General features: G+C 39.0%; 1 protein-coding gene across 1 annotated transcript in view; it reads right to left on the bottom strand.

Annotated features, from left to right (window-relative positions):
• TACR3 (tachykinin receptor 3) overlaps positions 1 to 13,957 on the bottom strand; it is a 41,047-nt gene extending 27,090 nt beyond the window's left edge. The window contains exon 1 of the mRNA XM_040582392.1: positions 13,223 to 13,957. Within this exon, the coding sequence (XP_040438326.1) occupies positions 13,223 to 13,698 (476 nt within the window). The 5' untranslated portion in view covers positions 13,699 to 13,957. The remainder of the gene's footprint in view (positions 1 to 13,222) is intronic.
• Between the last annotated feature and the right edge of the window lie 1,784 nt (positions 13,958 to 15,741).

Below are 15,741 nucleotides of genomic sequence, written 5' to 3'. Positions count from 1 at the left end.
AGAATTTGTACAGGTAATCTTCTGCATCCATATTTACCTGCTATGGCAAACAAATTTCATTCAAGATATTCCTGCTTTTTGGAAATTTCCTACTTGAGAGATGAGTAATTATAGCATAGATATTTGTTTTAGCAAAATAACTCCATTTATAGTTAGCCATCAAATATGTGATAAATCCAACATTTGCCATCATTGTGGTACTCAGCCTCTAGTAGACATAACTGTGCTAATACCTTAAAATATCTAAATGCTGTTAGAAACAGAGAATGATCTAAAACAACTTCAGTTCTGAGCATCAATTTCTAGATTTAGAATTTCAAGCCTATTCATTTTGCATTGTTTTTACTGCACTTACATATTTTTTCCCACAGGGTAATTATTTCTCCCCCTCTTTACCTGCTTTTTGGTTTTTTCTTCAGATAAACTGGTGCTTTCGGTAGTATATACGAACTATGAAATAGCTTTATTCGAGTGCTGGGTGTCTTGTCGTGAGAAAGCAGCAGATCCATGAAAATACACATCAGTTGGATTGTTGCCCTCTACCCCCTAGTACCCTTCTCCAAAGAGTAAGTACAACTTGGCAATGAAGATAAGTTTGTAGACATGAGTCCTGTCTTTCAAATTGAGCAAACTTGAGTGTGGGCTGCCAGATACTGTCCAAAATGCTTGATGATCTTCACCTGTAGTAGGTTATCACCTATCAACAAGTCATCATTTTCACATGCTTGTTGGACTCTTAAGGCATCTCATAGTTTGAAATCATTCCTTTCAATTGCTAGTTTTCTTCAGATTGTACTTTGACATCATCTTATGTGCTTGTCAGCTTCCTATTACATTCACATTATTCTTATTGCCAGTTATATTATTCTTATTCCCAATAGATTAAAGCAGTAATTCTCTTTGGCTAAGATATAATTCTGTTGCTTTACCTCCCTGTCTGGTGACTGGCCTTTAAAGATATGGATTGTTTGTGTGAAATGACTCATACAGCTGTACTGAAGGAAATTTTAACTATTGGCTGGCTGAGTGAGGTAAATCAAAGGACAAAGGATCAGATAAAAAGCAGGCTACTTGTCTTTCTTGTTGAAATTAGAATGATAAGCCAACAGCCTAGCTTTTGCACAAGATAGATAACAAAAACATAACAGGCAGTCATTCTAACAAACAAGAAGAGGAGGAGGTGGAGTAGCCTTTACCATTCCCACAATAATGCCTTTGTGCAGGAAGGACTTAGCTGACCAGGGAGTACTGACAGCTCTCTACTACTGAGCCTTTGATAACAAATCTCATTTATTCTAATTTGCCAGTACACTAACAATTACAATGAAGTATCTAACTTGTTCCCTAAGTGGCTTTTCTTAGAAACAAAATTGCTTAATTAACATAGTGAGATACTGCTTTATAGCTGCAATTGTTACACTCATTCAAATTTGTCATAGAACTTTGGTAGCGTTTTCTTACAGCAGCCATTATTAACATAATTAAGGATAGTGGAAAACATGGAATGACTTGGTTGCAGGCTAAAAAACCCACCTCTGTAGCCGAGCTGTCTCTGGATATTAAACTCTGTAGGCAAAAGCTGAGAAAAGAATTGAGTCCTTCCTGGACTGTTTGTTAGCTGTCATTTGCAGAGGAGGTGTAGCCATTCCTGCCTATAATTTTGTTTGCTGAAAATGTTGCCTTGACATTACTGGTACCTAAGGGTGGTGAGTTGTTTGTCTATCTCTCTAGCCTCAGCCTGAAGGAGCAGTAGCTAATCTTCCAGTTGCCCCTTGCCTTTGATCTCTGTTCATTTTGGCTAGCATGTTCCCATCAGGAATGAAAGCTCCTGGTAGCACAGACTAGAGGTTCCATGCTTAGATGTTGCTCAGAAAATCAGTGAGGTGAGGAGGCTGTGGTGTAGTGTGTATGTATGATGCAGGATATTGCGCCTATATATTCCAGTTACCCATGGCTGACAACTGTGTCATCTTTCATGGTGTAGCTCTGTCATTAGGGCTCATTTCCTTACCCTGTTTGAAATCCTTGCATGTATTTTGTATGGTAAAGTGCCAGTTACAAGGAGAAGCAGCAAACATGCTGTCTGAATTGTGCAGTGAATGGTGCCGCACATGATGTAGAAAAGAGAGGATTGTGTGAGTAGGCCAGGAATGAAAGGGAGAATGATGAGATACAGGAGCTGGAGCAAAAGCAAAAGAGCTTAGGCTGGGGAACAGTTTACTGAATGCAAAAATTGGAATAGAAGTGAAACAAGAATAGTAAGAAGCTAATAGGAGGAGAAGCAAAGAAAGGAGAATTGTAGAGTAACAGCAGATAGAAATCAGTTTGAGGGAGGAGAGGGTAAGAACGGAAACTGGGGTAATGTAAAGGCAAAAGACATGAGAAAAATCAACCCTAATGGACCAGAGATTCCAAGGTAAGTAGAACTTGTAAAAGAGCACAGTTTTGACAGTAGGGCTCCGTGGTGGCAAGCACTTTTGCCTCTGCAAAAAAAATCTTTGAGGGAGAACTCCCAAAGAGCTGTTCTCTCTGTGGTCAGCCAACCATAAACTGTGTACAAGAGGAACAGCTGGACTTCTCTGATACTCCAGTGTCATGTGATGTAATGACTGTTCTGCTTCTTCACTTTTCTTTCAGGTGGCCTGAACTTATACAGTCCTTTGAAGTCAGTGAAAGTGGCTGGTGCCGAGGTCCTCATAGGTCCACCATGTTCTGTAATAGGTTATACACAGACCTTTGAACTCCCACACCTCTGTCTCTAAGCACACTAAAAGATGGTAGGCATTTGAGCTGAAGGAGGGTTTATAATGGCTACAAGCAACTGAAGACTTGTTACACCTCTGAAAAGCGTTCTGTAGCTACACAAACGTTGTCCAGTGTGGTGCTGTGCAGGTGCGCTTTGCAGTCCCTGGACATGTACTGCTCAGTCAGCTACCAGCCTGGCCGAACAAAGGGCTCTGAACTCTCACTGAGGTCACTTGATTTCAGGATCAGACTTCTAACATTTTCTTGGTCCAGTGGGAGCTGCTGATAATGCCACAGATAGCTTGTTCCACACAATAAGGCAGAGATGCTGAGTCTGAAGTCCATATCGACTGAAAAGAATTAATTCATGATGCTCTTTTATCACAACAAGCAGAAACCATTATCACCCCATCCAATATAAACACTAACACTTGGAGGTTGATTATTAGATGGAATATGCACGTTTAGAAATTTAGGGTTGTAAATATGTGCAAGTAGAGACCCAAGCCAACAGTTGCAAGAATGTGGATTATTCAACATCTGCACAATATTCTATGTATTACTTTAAAGCATTTTTAGGTAGCGCTTTAGTTTCATCACTGGAATCATTAGCACATGATTTTGTTCGCTGTGATCATGTTATATCCCACTGTCATAGCTTTTCTTCCAGCTTTGGCTTGTCTTAGTCTTTGTCTCTAGCAAATTACTACTGAGGTCAGCAAGAATCTTTCCATTGAACTTAATGAGAAATCAGTCAGGATGTAAGATATAGTGACTGGTGCATCATGGTGTGCTTGCTGCAGTGCTCTTTTCCTTCAAGACTGTTTTCTTATCTGCTGGGTCAGAATAGATCTAGTTTCCTTCAGAACTGCTCAGATGGGCTGGAGCATACAACTTACTGTTTGGTACTTGTTTCTTGGGATCATCAAATCAAGAAAGTGTGTTTTCACTGAAACAATAATAGACGCGGTCTTCATTTGAATAACATAGATAAATTCTTTAAGCCAGTGGTTGTAATGACAGCATAGTCATGTAGCTCTGTTACAGTTTGCAAATAACATGAGACAAACAGCTGTAAGTACTATAAAAGCTTCTGAAGTTTGCGTGTTATGGTTCTGACCGTAGAAAAGATTAAAAAAAAAATCCTAATTTATATTTTTGTAAAACAGCATACACTGACTAATACAGGCAGGAAAATCTTCCCTCTTTAACACATTATTTAGAAAATTGTAGCAAAAATACGTAAGATGTTTTTAAAACATAATTAGATTCAAAATTGGATCCTACAAATGCCCATCTGGAAACACAGTTGGAACCCTTTAATCATCCAAAGTGATTTGTTTTACCCATTTACAGTGTGTTTATAAACTCATATGGAGGGAAAAAATAGTCAATTCATCCACAGATTGTAACAGGAAATTGGGGCTTGACAAAGGAAGAGACTGAGATAAAATCATAATGCTTGCATGTAAGTGCCTCGTCAACAGCAGATAGCAAAGTGCACATCCTTCGTGAATGCAGAGACACTGTTATTCCCTTTTCAAAACAGAAGCTGGTTTTAAAACTTTGTATTTGGAATCAACTGATAATTAAGAAACTTAGGTAGGGAAATTGCTATGATTCCCTGCCTTTATTTAAAACATTGTATTGGGAAATACTGCAGAGTGTCTCTGTAAGGTAGATACAGTAGACTAAAGTGGATGAAGTGAACTGTAAGATAGATTTTGGAGGCATTTTTTTGTATGATGCAAACCCAATCTTCAACTTTTGCATTCTTTAATTTTTATCTTCTACCTATTAGCGCAAGGCTCCATCTTTTCTTGTGGGAGTGGTCTGTATTCATTCATTTAGACTGACTCTCTCTGCAGGAAGAGTGGCTATGGGCATTTTTGTAGGTCTGTCTCTGACTGTTGAATAAGACTGGGTTTTGTGGCTGGAAGGATCTACAGTGAACAATGATACTACAGTTAAACACCTTAAAGGTAACAGCATAAAGAGAGAGTGTAGGACAGAATGATAGCTAAACAAACACATTGTACATTTTAGAGATCAGTGGGCAATATCCCAGAGGGATAACTTGGCCTTGATTTACCCAAAGGCACGTGTGCTGCTCTTGGTGAATGGCTGTTGTGCTTTGAGCAGGGGGTAACACTGCAGGTTTTCTGAAATCAGGATGAGCGTCCCACATGTTGCTTTTTGGGTACCTCTTAAAAGAAACCTTGAAAGAGGAATATTAAAATTCTTCATTACAGCAGAGTTCTCATAAAAAGTCCAATGCTTTCTACTTGATGAACATTTTGGTAACTGACAATGGGCTAGACTTTTCTAAATATGTAATTGATTTTATACAATGTATTCCATACCTATGCATATTGATAGAAAAGGGATAACACTTTTCTTTGGTCTGTCTCATAAAATGATGGACTGCCTTCCCCTTATAGAAGGGCTTCTCTTTCTCCTATTTGAATACAATCTACTTGGGCTATCAAGGACCAGTATCAATGCAAACAGCTCCATCTGCACAGACTACAACCCACTCTACCTACGTTTCTGACACTGTCATCTGAATGGCTTCCTTCTTGTTTCTGCAGTTATTTTGAAAGAAATAATAATTTAGGTAAACATAAATATGTGAATGATACAAATTTTTCTCCTGGTTGGTAAATTGGTCAGAAATACATACATATAGGCAGTAATATTCAAGAAAAAAGTCAAACCAAACCAAAAAAACCCCAACCCTTGGGTAACTTTGAAAAGTGCTGTAGGCTACATTACCTAGTAAACCACAGATAGATCTTTTCAGAGTTTTCATTAAGCTATAAGTAAGGGCACTAAGAAAATGTGTTTAAGACTACGATTCTGTCTAAAATGAATTTCTTATTTTAACATATGGTTTGAACTTGTCAGTTGTTGTTTTCTGCCTGGAACAAGACTTGAGGCTAGTCACAGTTGTACATGTTGCTTATACTCCTCAAGATATTGGCGTATCAACCCCATTTTTTTCTTTTGAAAGCAGCTTGGTAAGTAGAATATTTACCAGCATAAAACAAAGAGGAAAAAAATAGCTGTTAGGCCTATATTTATTCCCAAACTGTCTCAGTATGTTATAAATAACATAACTGATACAAATTTTGATCAAACCCCAAAGAGATGCTTTGTGCCTGGTCATTATGAGTTTGCACCTAGCAAGAAATGGATTACTTTCCCTTAGTCTCTGACAGTCTGAATCTTGTAGCCATTGCATCAGAATGTTCTGCAGAAGCTATTTCACCTCTTTTCTCAGAAAGAGAATTGTCAAACCTAGAAAATCATTTTAGGCTCTCAAGTCATAAAAAGTCCTTTATGTTTCACCTTTTGAGTTTTCAACCCGTAATGCTTTCCCGTTCAACTTTTTCTTTTCAGTTCTGAGGACCAGTATTTTTCAGAGGGCAGCCTAGCTAGCTGAATCTAGAAATACGATGTGCTTCATCTTAAAGTACAAATTGGGAAACACAATATTTTTAGTTTGAATTCTATAGTTTGACTGGCAAAGTAATAATAGTAATCATAGTGATAATTTTAAAAGCATATCTTGCTTTTTTTCCCTTCATGATATGCAGTGATCAAAGCTGATTCACGAAGTCATGATTGTGAAGTCATCCATTGGTTTGGAAAAAAAAGCTGTATTGAACTTCAATTTGGGGGTAGGGTGGGTAGTATTGTGTGTAGTTACATGACGCCAGAGGCAAGTAAAGCTAACTAATAATAAAATGGCATCTTGTGGGGAAAACAGCACACTAAGTTTACAGCAAGTCCATCCATTTCTTCAGATGAAAATATTCTCAGATACGAGAGGGAGATCTCTCTGGGGAAAAGAACATGTAAACCATGAGAAACCTGAAAAGAAATCCACCTAGCTTTTTAATTTTCTTGTTCCCATGCTCATCTCTCCCTGGTCTTCATTGCAAATTCTCTCTTCTTTTACATGGGAACCTTTCCTTTGAGACAATAGTTTGAGAGGGGAGTGTGAGAGAGGGGCCAAAGGCTGTAGTTGTGTTTGGGCTGAGCTCTGTGCAGGGGATGGCAGCTGGCTGTGCAATGCATGTCTCCTGCCTGCCATTGCTTCAGCCTCCTCTGTTCACTGTTAAGCCAAGCACAATACACTTGGTACCAAGCGCACGTACAAGAATGCAAGTACCAGTGTACATCTCGGTGTGCATCTTTTGCTGATGCCACTACCATATGACCACAATATAGGTCATGCCTTGTATATTCCACATCCTATCGTTAGACATATTTGAGGTCATTTCTTCATATGCACATTTCCCTATACTTCAGTGTTTCTGACCACACAGGTAACAGATATTTAACTCCCAATACAGATAATGTTATTCTACATCAAAGATGGTTGTGTATGGTTTGGCAGGAGTTCCGGTTTAAAATGTTTATGGCACATGAAGGCCTTGAGCAATTTGTCCCAGGACTAGAAACTAATGCAGAGACAGATAACAAAATGTATTCTACTGGAAAGATTATATGTTCTTCAATGTGCCAGCTGCCCACTTCAGAATTTCAGTAACAGTTTCATTTATAGGGCTTCTGGTACTACTTTGTGATGGTAACTGCTCTTGCAGCATACCCTTGAAGAGAATGAAGAGCCTAAGTGATATTTAGAGGATCTCTGTGTGTAGACATGATGAATTTAGCTTTCATTTGATAAATTGATTCATGTGTTTATGCCTTGTAACTGCCTGTTACAAATTTGATCATATTACTTATGCTGGAGACTAATGAGTATATAGAGGGATTTATAACAGCCATCAGTAACTGAACAATGTAACAGAAAAACAGAAAACCCCAGTTTGTGTGTGTTTCTGTAGACATCAGAAATTAAGAAATAAAGTGGGAAACTAGAATAACATGTTTGGAATAAGGATATCGGTGTAATAGGTATACTAGAAACCAGGTAGAAGGAATGTAACACTGTAATAATAAGGTTCATAAAAAAGAGAGGAGATTGTGCAAGAGGAGGAATAAAACTCAATGTTAGATATAGTTTAAAATCAAGTCAGGTAAAACAAATGTATTCATGAACAATATAGAATTTTAAGGTTTGAAACTTTGAAACTCTGCGTGACTCTGAAAAAATAAACTTCAGGATTATGCACTCAGCTAATTCGTAGTAATCATAGTGACATACGAAAAGAAATCAGAAAGGCTGTGATAGCAGGTAATGCAATAATAATAGAAGATATCGGTAGCTTCTTAGCCATAAAATATGTTCTTGGTCAACATTAATGACTGCTCTATAGAGCATCTACAAGGAGAAGCCCAAAGTATACAAGGAGCTCTTGAGTTGGTCCTGAACAGTGCCTATGGTCAGGCTTAAATGTCATTATTCTTCAAACAGTATCTAGAGTGTGGCTGGTTTTAACATCTCTGCAGAAAAAATAAAAGCAAAAAAAAGCTGCTATGGTAGTGTTTCATTTAAAATTTTAAAAACTTGAGGAAGCTTACTGGAAAGAAATGAGAAGGGCAACCAAAATGAAACAGATACTGCTAATAACAAGCTCCAATCATATTCTGAAACATGGAGATTCTATATTTATCTATTATTAGTGAAGGTGAATTTGATTTTGAGTCTGTTGTTCCCAAAGTGAGTGTAGTGGTGTCAGGAAAGAGAAACCTGGGCCTGCAGCTCTTGGATGCTGCTGCTGCAAATCGTTTGATTATTTGAATTTTCAATCAAATTTTTAAAAACATCCATCCTGATGTCAATATGTTATCCATGTCAACAACGTGATGATGTCTATGGTACCAGAGGTAAGAGTGCTAATATACCTGTCTGTTAGCTCTGATTTTAATAGCGTTCTTCCTTCTAAAAATAAAGTCACAGGCACAGTTCTATGGAATAAATACAAACAGGAAGTTTCATAACAGCTCTGTTGGACTAGACAAATATAGACTAAAGTTCTCTATCTACTTGTAGGTCAAAAAGTGGGTATTTCATTCTATCAGAAGGACCAAAAAAAGAGGGGAAAAGTGGCATTATTATTATTGAAATCTTAAGGAGATTTTGGGACATGATCAAGTTTTCAGTTTTAAAAATGGTGATTTAATTTGATAATCTCCAGATTGGGAGTTAAATATTGTGCTTTCATTATTGACAGCTCACTGAGACAGCAATTATGACAGCTCCAGAGTTTACATCAACACGTGTGGGGAAAGTTTTGTGGTTAAAAAAAAAGTACATGAAAGTGGAATTCTCTTTAACATTGGACTTTATTTTGTCATTCTTCTATTGCAATACCTTTGACTCTGTAGGCATCTGAACTGAAAAATGGACTGGGATTTTTGCAGAGTATAGGGCTAAGTTAGATGCGTAACATTTGGCAGAATTTGATCTTTAGAAAGGATTAGGTAAAATCCATCATTTTTCTCTTTCCTAATAATTTATTAAAAAAAAGTTATGTAGGTCTTTTTGATGCTATTATATTGATGTATGTTGAGCAGCAGTAAACCTTGTAGGCTGTTTTGCAGTAATGCAGAACACTGGTTTATCATAAATGCAATTTTATTTACATTGGTATTAAATATTGGCATATATAGGTAATTCTTTTAAATCACTTTTGCATATAAAGAAATTTAATATGTATGTAATAGCTTTTCAAAGACCAAAAGCTTGCTTGCATACTAGGGAGAGAAGAAATAGTAAGATGTGAATAGTCTCAGCAATCACTCACTGTCACTGTTAGAATACCTTGTTTAATTCCAGAGCAGTTGCTTTCACGAAAAGTTAAACTTGTTGCAATGAGGAAATCATTATGAAATTGCTGAGAGAACAATAACTGAGAAAGTCATCCTGTAGATGTACTAATAACAGGAAAAAATGGAAAAAATACATTAAGTGCTTTACTGAAGGTATTTTATTTTGTGCTATATTGCTACATCTCCAGACTTCCACTTTAACCATCAGGTATCTGCAGAGAATTTCTAGGTCTACAAGCAGAACTGGTTGTATGAGGCAATCTTGGGACTGGAAATTAATTGCCAGTGTACATGAATGACCTCTTTTGCATGCTAAGAACTAGTAGGAAGGGACAGCGGGCAGGGCCAGATGGCCTAAATTCTGCCCAAGTGTCTGTCTTCAGTATGTCCAAGAATTGTACCACCACCGGTAATCACAGATGAGTTAAGACACATGACCCTTTAGGATCATGCACTGGCCAGTGGTACAGGCATATTGGCTCAAGAACTAACCTCAATTCAGTTTATCTTAGGCTATTAAAAAAGTTTATCCCCATAAGGTAACTAAAGGAACTATTGCACTAGAAGAAATGTAACTGTGGTACTGTGCAGCATGAGCTACGGAAGAATGCATGAATAAATTGCTGTGAAGCAGTACAGTGTAAAATCTTTGCAGCTTCTGATGCTTGGGCTGGCTTGGTTAAAGCTACCTGCGGCATCTCTGCAGTAGACTGCGAACAGCCTGTTGGAAAAGAAGCAGAAGGCAAGGCAAAAAGACCACCAGAAGAGTGAATAAACCCACATAAAGTTCAATCTATGATCAGTGACCAGGTCATACAGCGGTCTTGTATACTTTCATTCTCAGCTTCAGATGCAGCACACTTATCCCGCTGCAGGGACTGCCTACTCCACAGAAATGTCAGTCCAGTAATTTCACAGTGGATACAACTTAGACAATGTGGCCTACAGAATCAGATGTGGAAAGAAACATGTACTGCCCCTGACCTCTGCTCAGTGGTGTCTAGAATCCCAGTGAGTCATTCACCCTTTGTGAGCATTTGGATGTTCTAAAACAATCAATGGAGCATACAACAGTGTACTTTTTAGTGAATTGCAATTCATGACCTTTCTGTATTTTGGAACGTTAACAATTTCTACTGGAAAATATCTGATATGGTCCCATCATTTCAGTTCCCTAAGTAGCTTTATCCCAGTTCAAGCTTTTTTTTTTTTTTTAATTTTTAAACATGAATTAAGGATGTAAGGGTGAGATTACTGGGTCAAACTAAAGCAGAGTGTCGTATCTGAAGCATTGACTGAACTTTCACAGAAGGTAAATGGGAATCAACATTTTAAAAAATGTCCGTCCAGCAGATGTGTGCCCTGCAATAGGGCAGCCTGTACATCCAGGGACATTTCTTGGCATTCACTTTGACCCTCAGTTTTCCTCCTGACTCTGCAGAATTGTTCTGCACATGTAGCCAGGAAATGCTTAAAGCTACTGAATGCATTAGGTGTGATTTAGTCTAAAAGGAAAAGCAATACATGATGCTCCTTGGTACTACAGATTGCTCACCTAAACACAGCTGCGGCATTGTTCACTGTGCTCTACCCAAAGGAATATTTTGATTGCTCTTTGAGGGCAGGTAAGCTTGGGAGATGTGGTGGGGTGAACATCGTGATTTCTCCAGGGGATTTTCAAACAAGAAATAGACCAGAGTGAATAACAGTAGTAAATTACTCACTTCTGAGCACCAGCATCTCACATTGCTAAAACAAGGAAAACTTTTGCAATATTTTTGTGTCTGACTATGCACTTCAGACATGGTGGAGCAGAGCTATTCTTTACTTACTCTGGAAATGCACCCTTGGAATTCCCAAATTGCTATTCACCTTCATTTCCTTTTCCTAGCATAAATTTTTAGGAACTTTCAGGGTAGTAAGTGCAATGTCTCTGTTGATATTTTTGTCAGAAAAAAACCCAAAAAACTTATTCTGAGCATCCTAGTAGCTGCTCAGCTAATGACATGATCAGCTGCAGCAGTAACAGTTAAATCCTCAGCATCATAATAGGTAAAGCAAAAGCTGCACAAATAAGCAAAGTAAAACAAGGAATTGATTCACCACTTCCCATTGCCAGGCAGGTGTGCAGCCATCTCCAGGAAAGCAGGGCTCCATCACGCATAATGGTTACTTGTTACTAAAAACCTTTCCACTTTCTGAGATCCTCAAGCTAGATGAGAATATTAAGCTAAACCCAAACTGACAATGGAAGAAATCTTTGGCTGATTAAAGATAGCATCACTGGCTTTGCACTACCTCCTCCATTGTTATTGGGAAGTAACAGCTGGGAGCAAGATACATCACTGGCAGGAGGAAAGTGTACTGATTTCCTCCTGTCTTCACCCATCCCTCAAGCAGAGACATAGAAGAGTGGCTAAGAATCTAATTTTCTCTTTCATTTTTAGCTTTACAGAACAGAAATGCATCTGGCTAAGAATGCCACCTAAAATTTGCAATTACTAGAGCAAACAGAAAAGCATTATTATGAACTTGTCCACAGCACAAACAAAAGGTACAACATGTTTCCCAGTCTTTGCACCTAGAAATGAGAAATAAGTGTCAGAAGATGGATTGAACCTTATAAAATCTTAACTACTGTCACCAGAAAGTGCTGCAGTTCTGCCAAGTCAATTCAGGCAAGATGCATATCATGGTTTGAGTACGTAGGAAGGAGTTTTGTGAGTAATGTCAACACATTGCTAATAGAAATAAAAGATCTGAAATACAAAGCGATCTGTTTTTCTGTATGAAAATTCAAGGATTTATTGGATTTCTAAAGCTTGAGGTAAGTTATCTCTCCAGTACAGCAAATGTGTAAGTGATCATAAAGAAAGGAACATTTCCTAAGGGAGACTTTACAGCACCTTCTGAGAAAGATGGTCCATCAAAGCATCTCTGTTGGAAATCTGACAACTACTTCTCCCCTTTATGGAGACTACAGCTGTCCTGTAGTAGTGGTAGTAGTAGCAGAGTAATCCTTCCATTCTTTTCAAGAGCACAAATGTAAAGTTTTTCCCTGCCCTGTTTTCTTTCACAGTCACAAAGGCTTGCTTTGCTGCAAGTAATCAGAAAAAAATCAACCATGTTCTTACCAGACCTCTGGATATGCACAGATGGCAATGTAAGTAGTCTCATTAGTTAAAATGAGGAGGAATCAAGCAGCTCAGAGCTGTTTGTGATAAGAGCTATTAAAAACAGTCTGAAGTGATTTCCAAGGAGGAGGCAAATGCCTCTGCCAGCTGCAGAAATACAAAGAGGAGGGAAATTTGAAATCCTCTCCCTTCACACACAATCTCTAAAACTCCTTATCAGTATGAATTAGATGACATTGCCTTTGGAACAGATACTGTTTTCACATGTGCAGAAGCAAAACCCTGAGCAATGGCTGCTGTTACAGAGTTAGTATTAAAAGATGGAGCACAGAGAGCACCTGAAGTCAGAGAGAGGAAGTGTTTGTTGTAAAAGAAAGCATGTGTAAAAGCAGTGAAAGGCTGAAGGAGAAAGACCAAAGACAGGGAGAAAACCAGTGTGTTAGGAAGAGTCCTTAAAGAAGTACAGAACACCACAATCAATGAACTACTGAGGGCTCTGCCTCTCATCACTTAACGATTGTTATCTCTGTATTTTTATTACAGCAGAGAATAAGATCTCAATTTCTCACCCCTAAACTTTTCCTCTCTTTTCTCACCTGTCCACAGCTATTGCTGTCATGGAGTAGATGCTGGCGAAGACAGCTGTGATTGGGAAGAAGTTGTGGAAGCGGCAATAAGCCTCCCCGAAGTACCACTCGCTGTGCAGCGCATAGATGAAGTTGATGAGAGTATTGAAAGCAGCCATGGAGGCATCAGAGAAGGCCAGGTTCACCAGGAAGTAATTGGTCACTGTCCTCATGCGCTTGTGAGCCAGGATAATCCAGATGACAATGAGATTTCCAAAAACAGCCACTGCCACCACACCACCATAAGCCAGAGACCACAGGAAAATGCGCCAAGAGGGCTGCACAAACTGATTGGAGAAGTTGGCTGCTGAGGATGCTGTAGGAGGAGAAGTATTTCCAGCTGGTGCTCCTAGTGCCTGTCCCCAGGGATCACCCGCTGCAGCAAGGCTCACGTTCCACCTGCTGCTCATGCTCACATTCCAGTTGGCTCTGGGGACAGAAGTCATCTTGGATGTTCCTCTCCTCTTTTCCAGGAATTATGTCCTCTCCCACCTCCCTCTCCCAACCCTCCAAAATCCCCACCAACAGATAGGAAAAGGAAAGAAAGAGAAAAGGAAGTGAGGCAGCACAGCAGGTACTGGGAAGGAGAGGTCTGTCAGAAAAGCTTTGGCTACGCTGTTCAAGCTGTTAGAAATGCTGTACCAGCCGAGTCAGGAGAGCTACCTCTGGGTAGAACAGCATCCTATTCCTCCTCTGTACAGACACCTCTTGCTTTTGATTTTGCTGAAGAAGGGGACTGGGAGCTAAGGCACATTTTATAGGCTTGTGAGTTCCCAGCGTCATGAAGGGAGTGGAGTGATGAGCTCCGAGGGCTGGTAAGGTAACACCTCTTTCTCTCTGTTCCCCCTCCTCCACTTTTATTTCATTCATTGCTAGCAGCAGGCACTTTCAGCAGCTGCGGAGAGTGCCACGGGGAAAACGAATTCTTGTCTCATTTATGTTGAGAGATTTGTTTCATATTGCCTTAAGTTTCATTATTGTGCTTCCTTTTTAAATAGTCTGCTTGCCCTGTCTTTGCAGGGCTCATTAGCTGGTTTGGTTGAACATTCCAGGACTGAGACTGCTTTTATTTAATGCTGTTTCCAGATGAGTTTAGATCTGTTTTTTTGCTGCTGTCTTTTCATTTGGTACATGATTTCCTTTTAACCTTTCTGTTAACTACAGATTTGTAATAGCAACCTCTTTCAGATAAATAAATACATCCTGTTGCTCTCTAATTTCACTTTTCAACCTGTAATATGTAATTTTAAAAAAAGAAACACTTACAAAACTAAAATGTGACTATCTTTTTCTTACAGCAGTAACTTCTGTGCTTATAAAGCCATTTACATGTCCAGCAGACACTGATTTTTGTGAAAACCCTATGCAGCCCTACATACAGATGACCTTAAATATGGGTAAAGTGGTAGGGGTTTGTTTTCTTTGTGTCTTTGAAAAAAATATTTCTTTAGTTCTTTTTACTTATTTGCATTTACTCCACACTTAGTACTATTATTATTTTGAGCAAACAATATTTTTATATGCAGTGATTTCTATACTGGTAGAAAAGGGTAAATGAGGAAATTTGACACCTGATATTTTTGCATCCAAGAAATCAGTTTTCTTGTTAATATGTTAAGAACAGCTGGCATTGGGGATGCATGCTTTATGCAAGGGTTGATTGCAAGGGACTTGAACCGACAAACTTCTGTTATTCAATAGGCTGCAATCATTAGGGAGAAAATATGTTTTAGTGCTGATCTGCTCCATTCTTCAATGGTTTAGAGCTACTACTTGTCATCAGCACAGATTTCAACTGTATCACAGCAGTGGGAGTTATTCAATACCCCTATCAGCAACGACACATTCTACATTTTTTAAACAAAATATTCATACAAAATTCATATATTTCTATGTGCCACTTCCTCCCTGCTGTATTTACCCAGTGGAAGTAGTGTCTGTACTTTGTCAGGTCTTCACTGCAGTTTTAATTTGAATGACTGCAATTGTGGCCATTTCTATATGCTTCTCAGCTCTTAGCAGCTAACATGATCTCAAACAGCAGCCCACCCCAGGCTTAGAAGCTCTGCTGGAAACCACCCTTTGCTACAGCATGTTTAGAGCCTACCCATGTGCTGCAGGTCCTCACCACAGGAAAACCACTGGAGTTAATCCCACGGTTCCATTTCAAGTCCTAAATCTTTTGTCTGCATCATCTTTCATCCTCTCCCTGGAGGCAAGTCTGAAGAAGGGAATAGTTGTTCCCACAGCATTTCCCCTACAGGCTATGTGCCGTGTTCTCAAGAGATCCCATAGTAAGAAGCAAAGACTATAGTAGTGCTGAGCAAGCTGAACCACTCTTTAAGTTAGCTCACCAGCAAACTGTGGGATATATTTCTCTGCCTTTTGGGCACATATAGAGGGGACTTTGGGAAGGCAGTGAAGAATAAGTAGTTGAATAATTCAGGTGCACTGTCCTGGTAAAATCACTGAGGTGCTGGCCAGAGGGT

This window comes from Falco naumanni, chromosome 1 (assembly GCF_017639655.2).
Source record: "Falco naumanni isolate bFalNau1 chromosome 1, bFalNau1.pat, whole genome shotgun sequence".
NCBI classification, from domain to species: domain Eukaryota; kingdom Metazoa; phylum Chordata; class Aves; order Falconiformes; family Falconidae; genus Falco; species Falco naumanni.
Note: the sequence above shows the minus strand (reverse complement) of the source record. Positions and strands in the feature narration are given on the sequence as shown.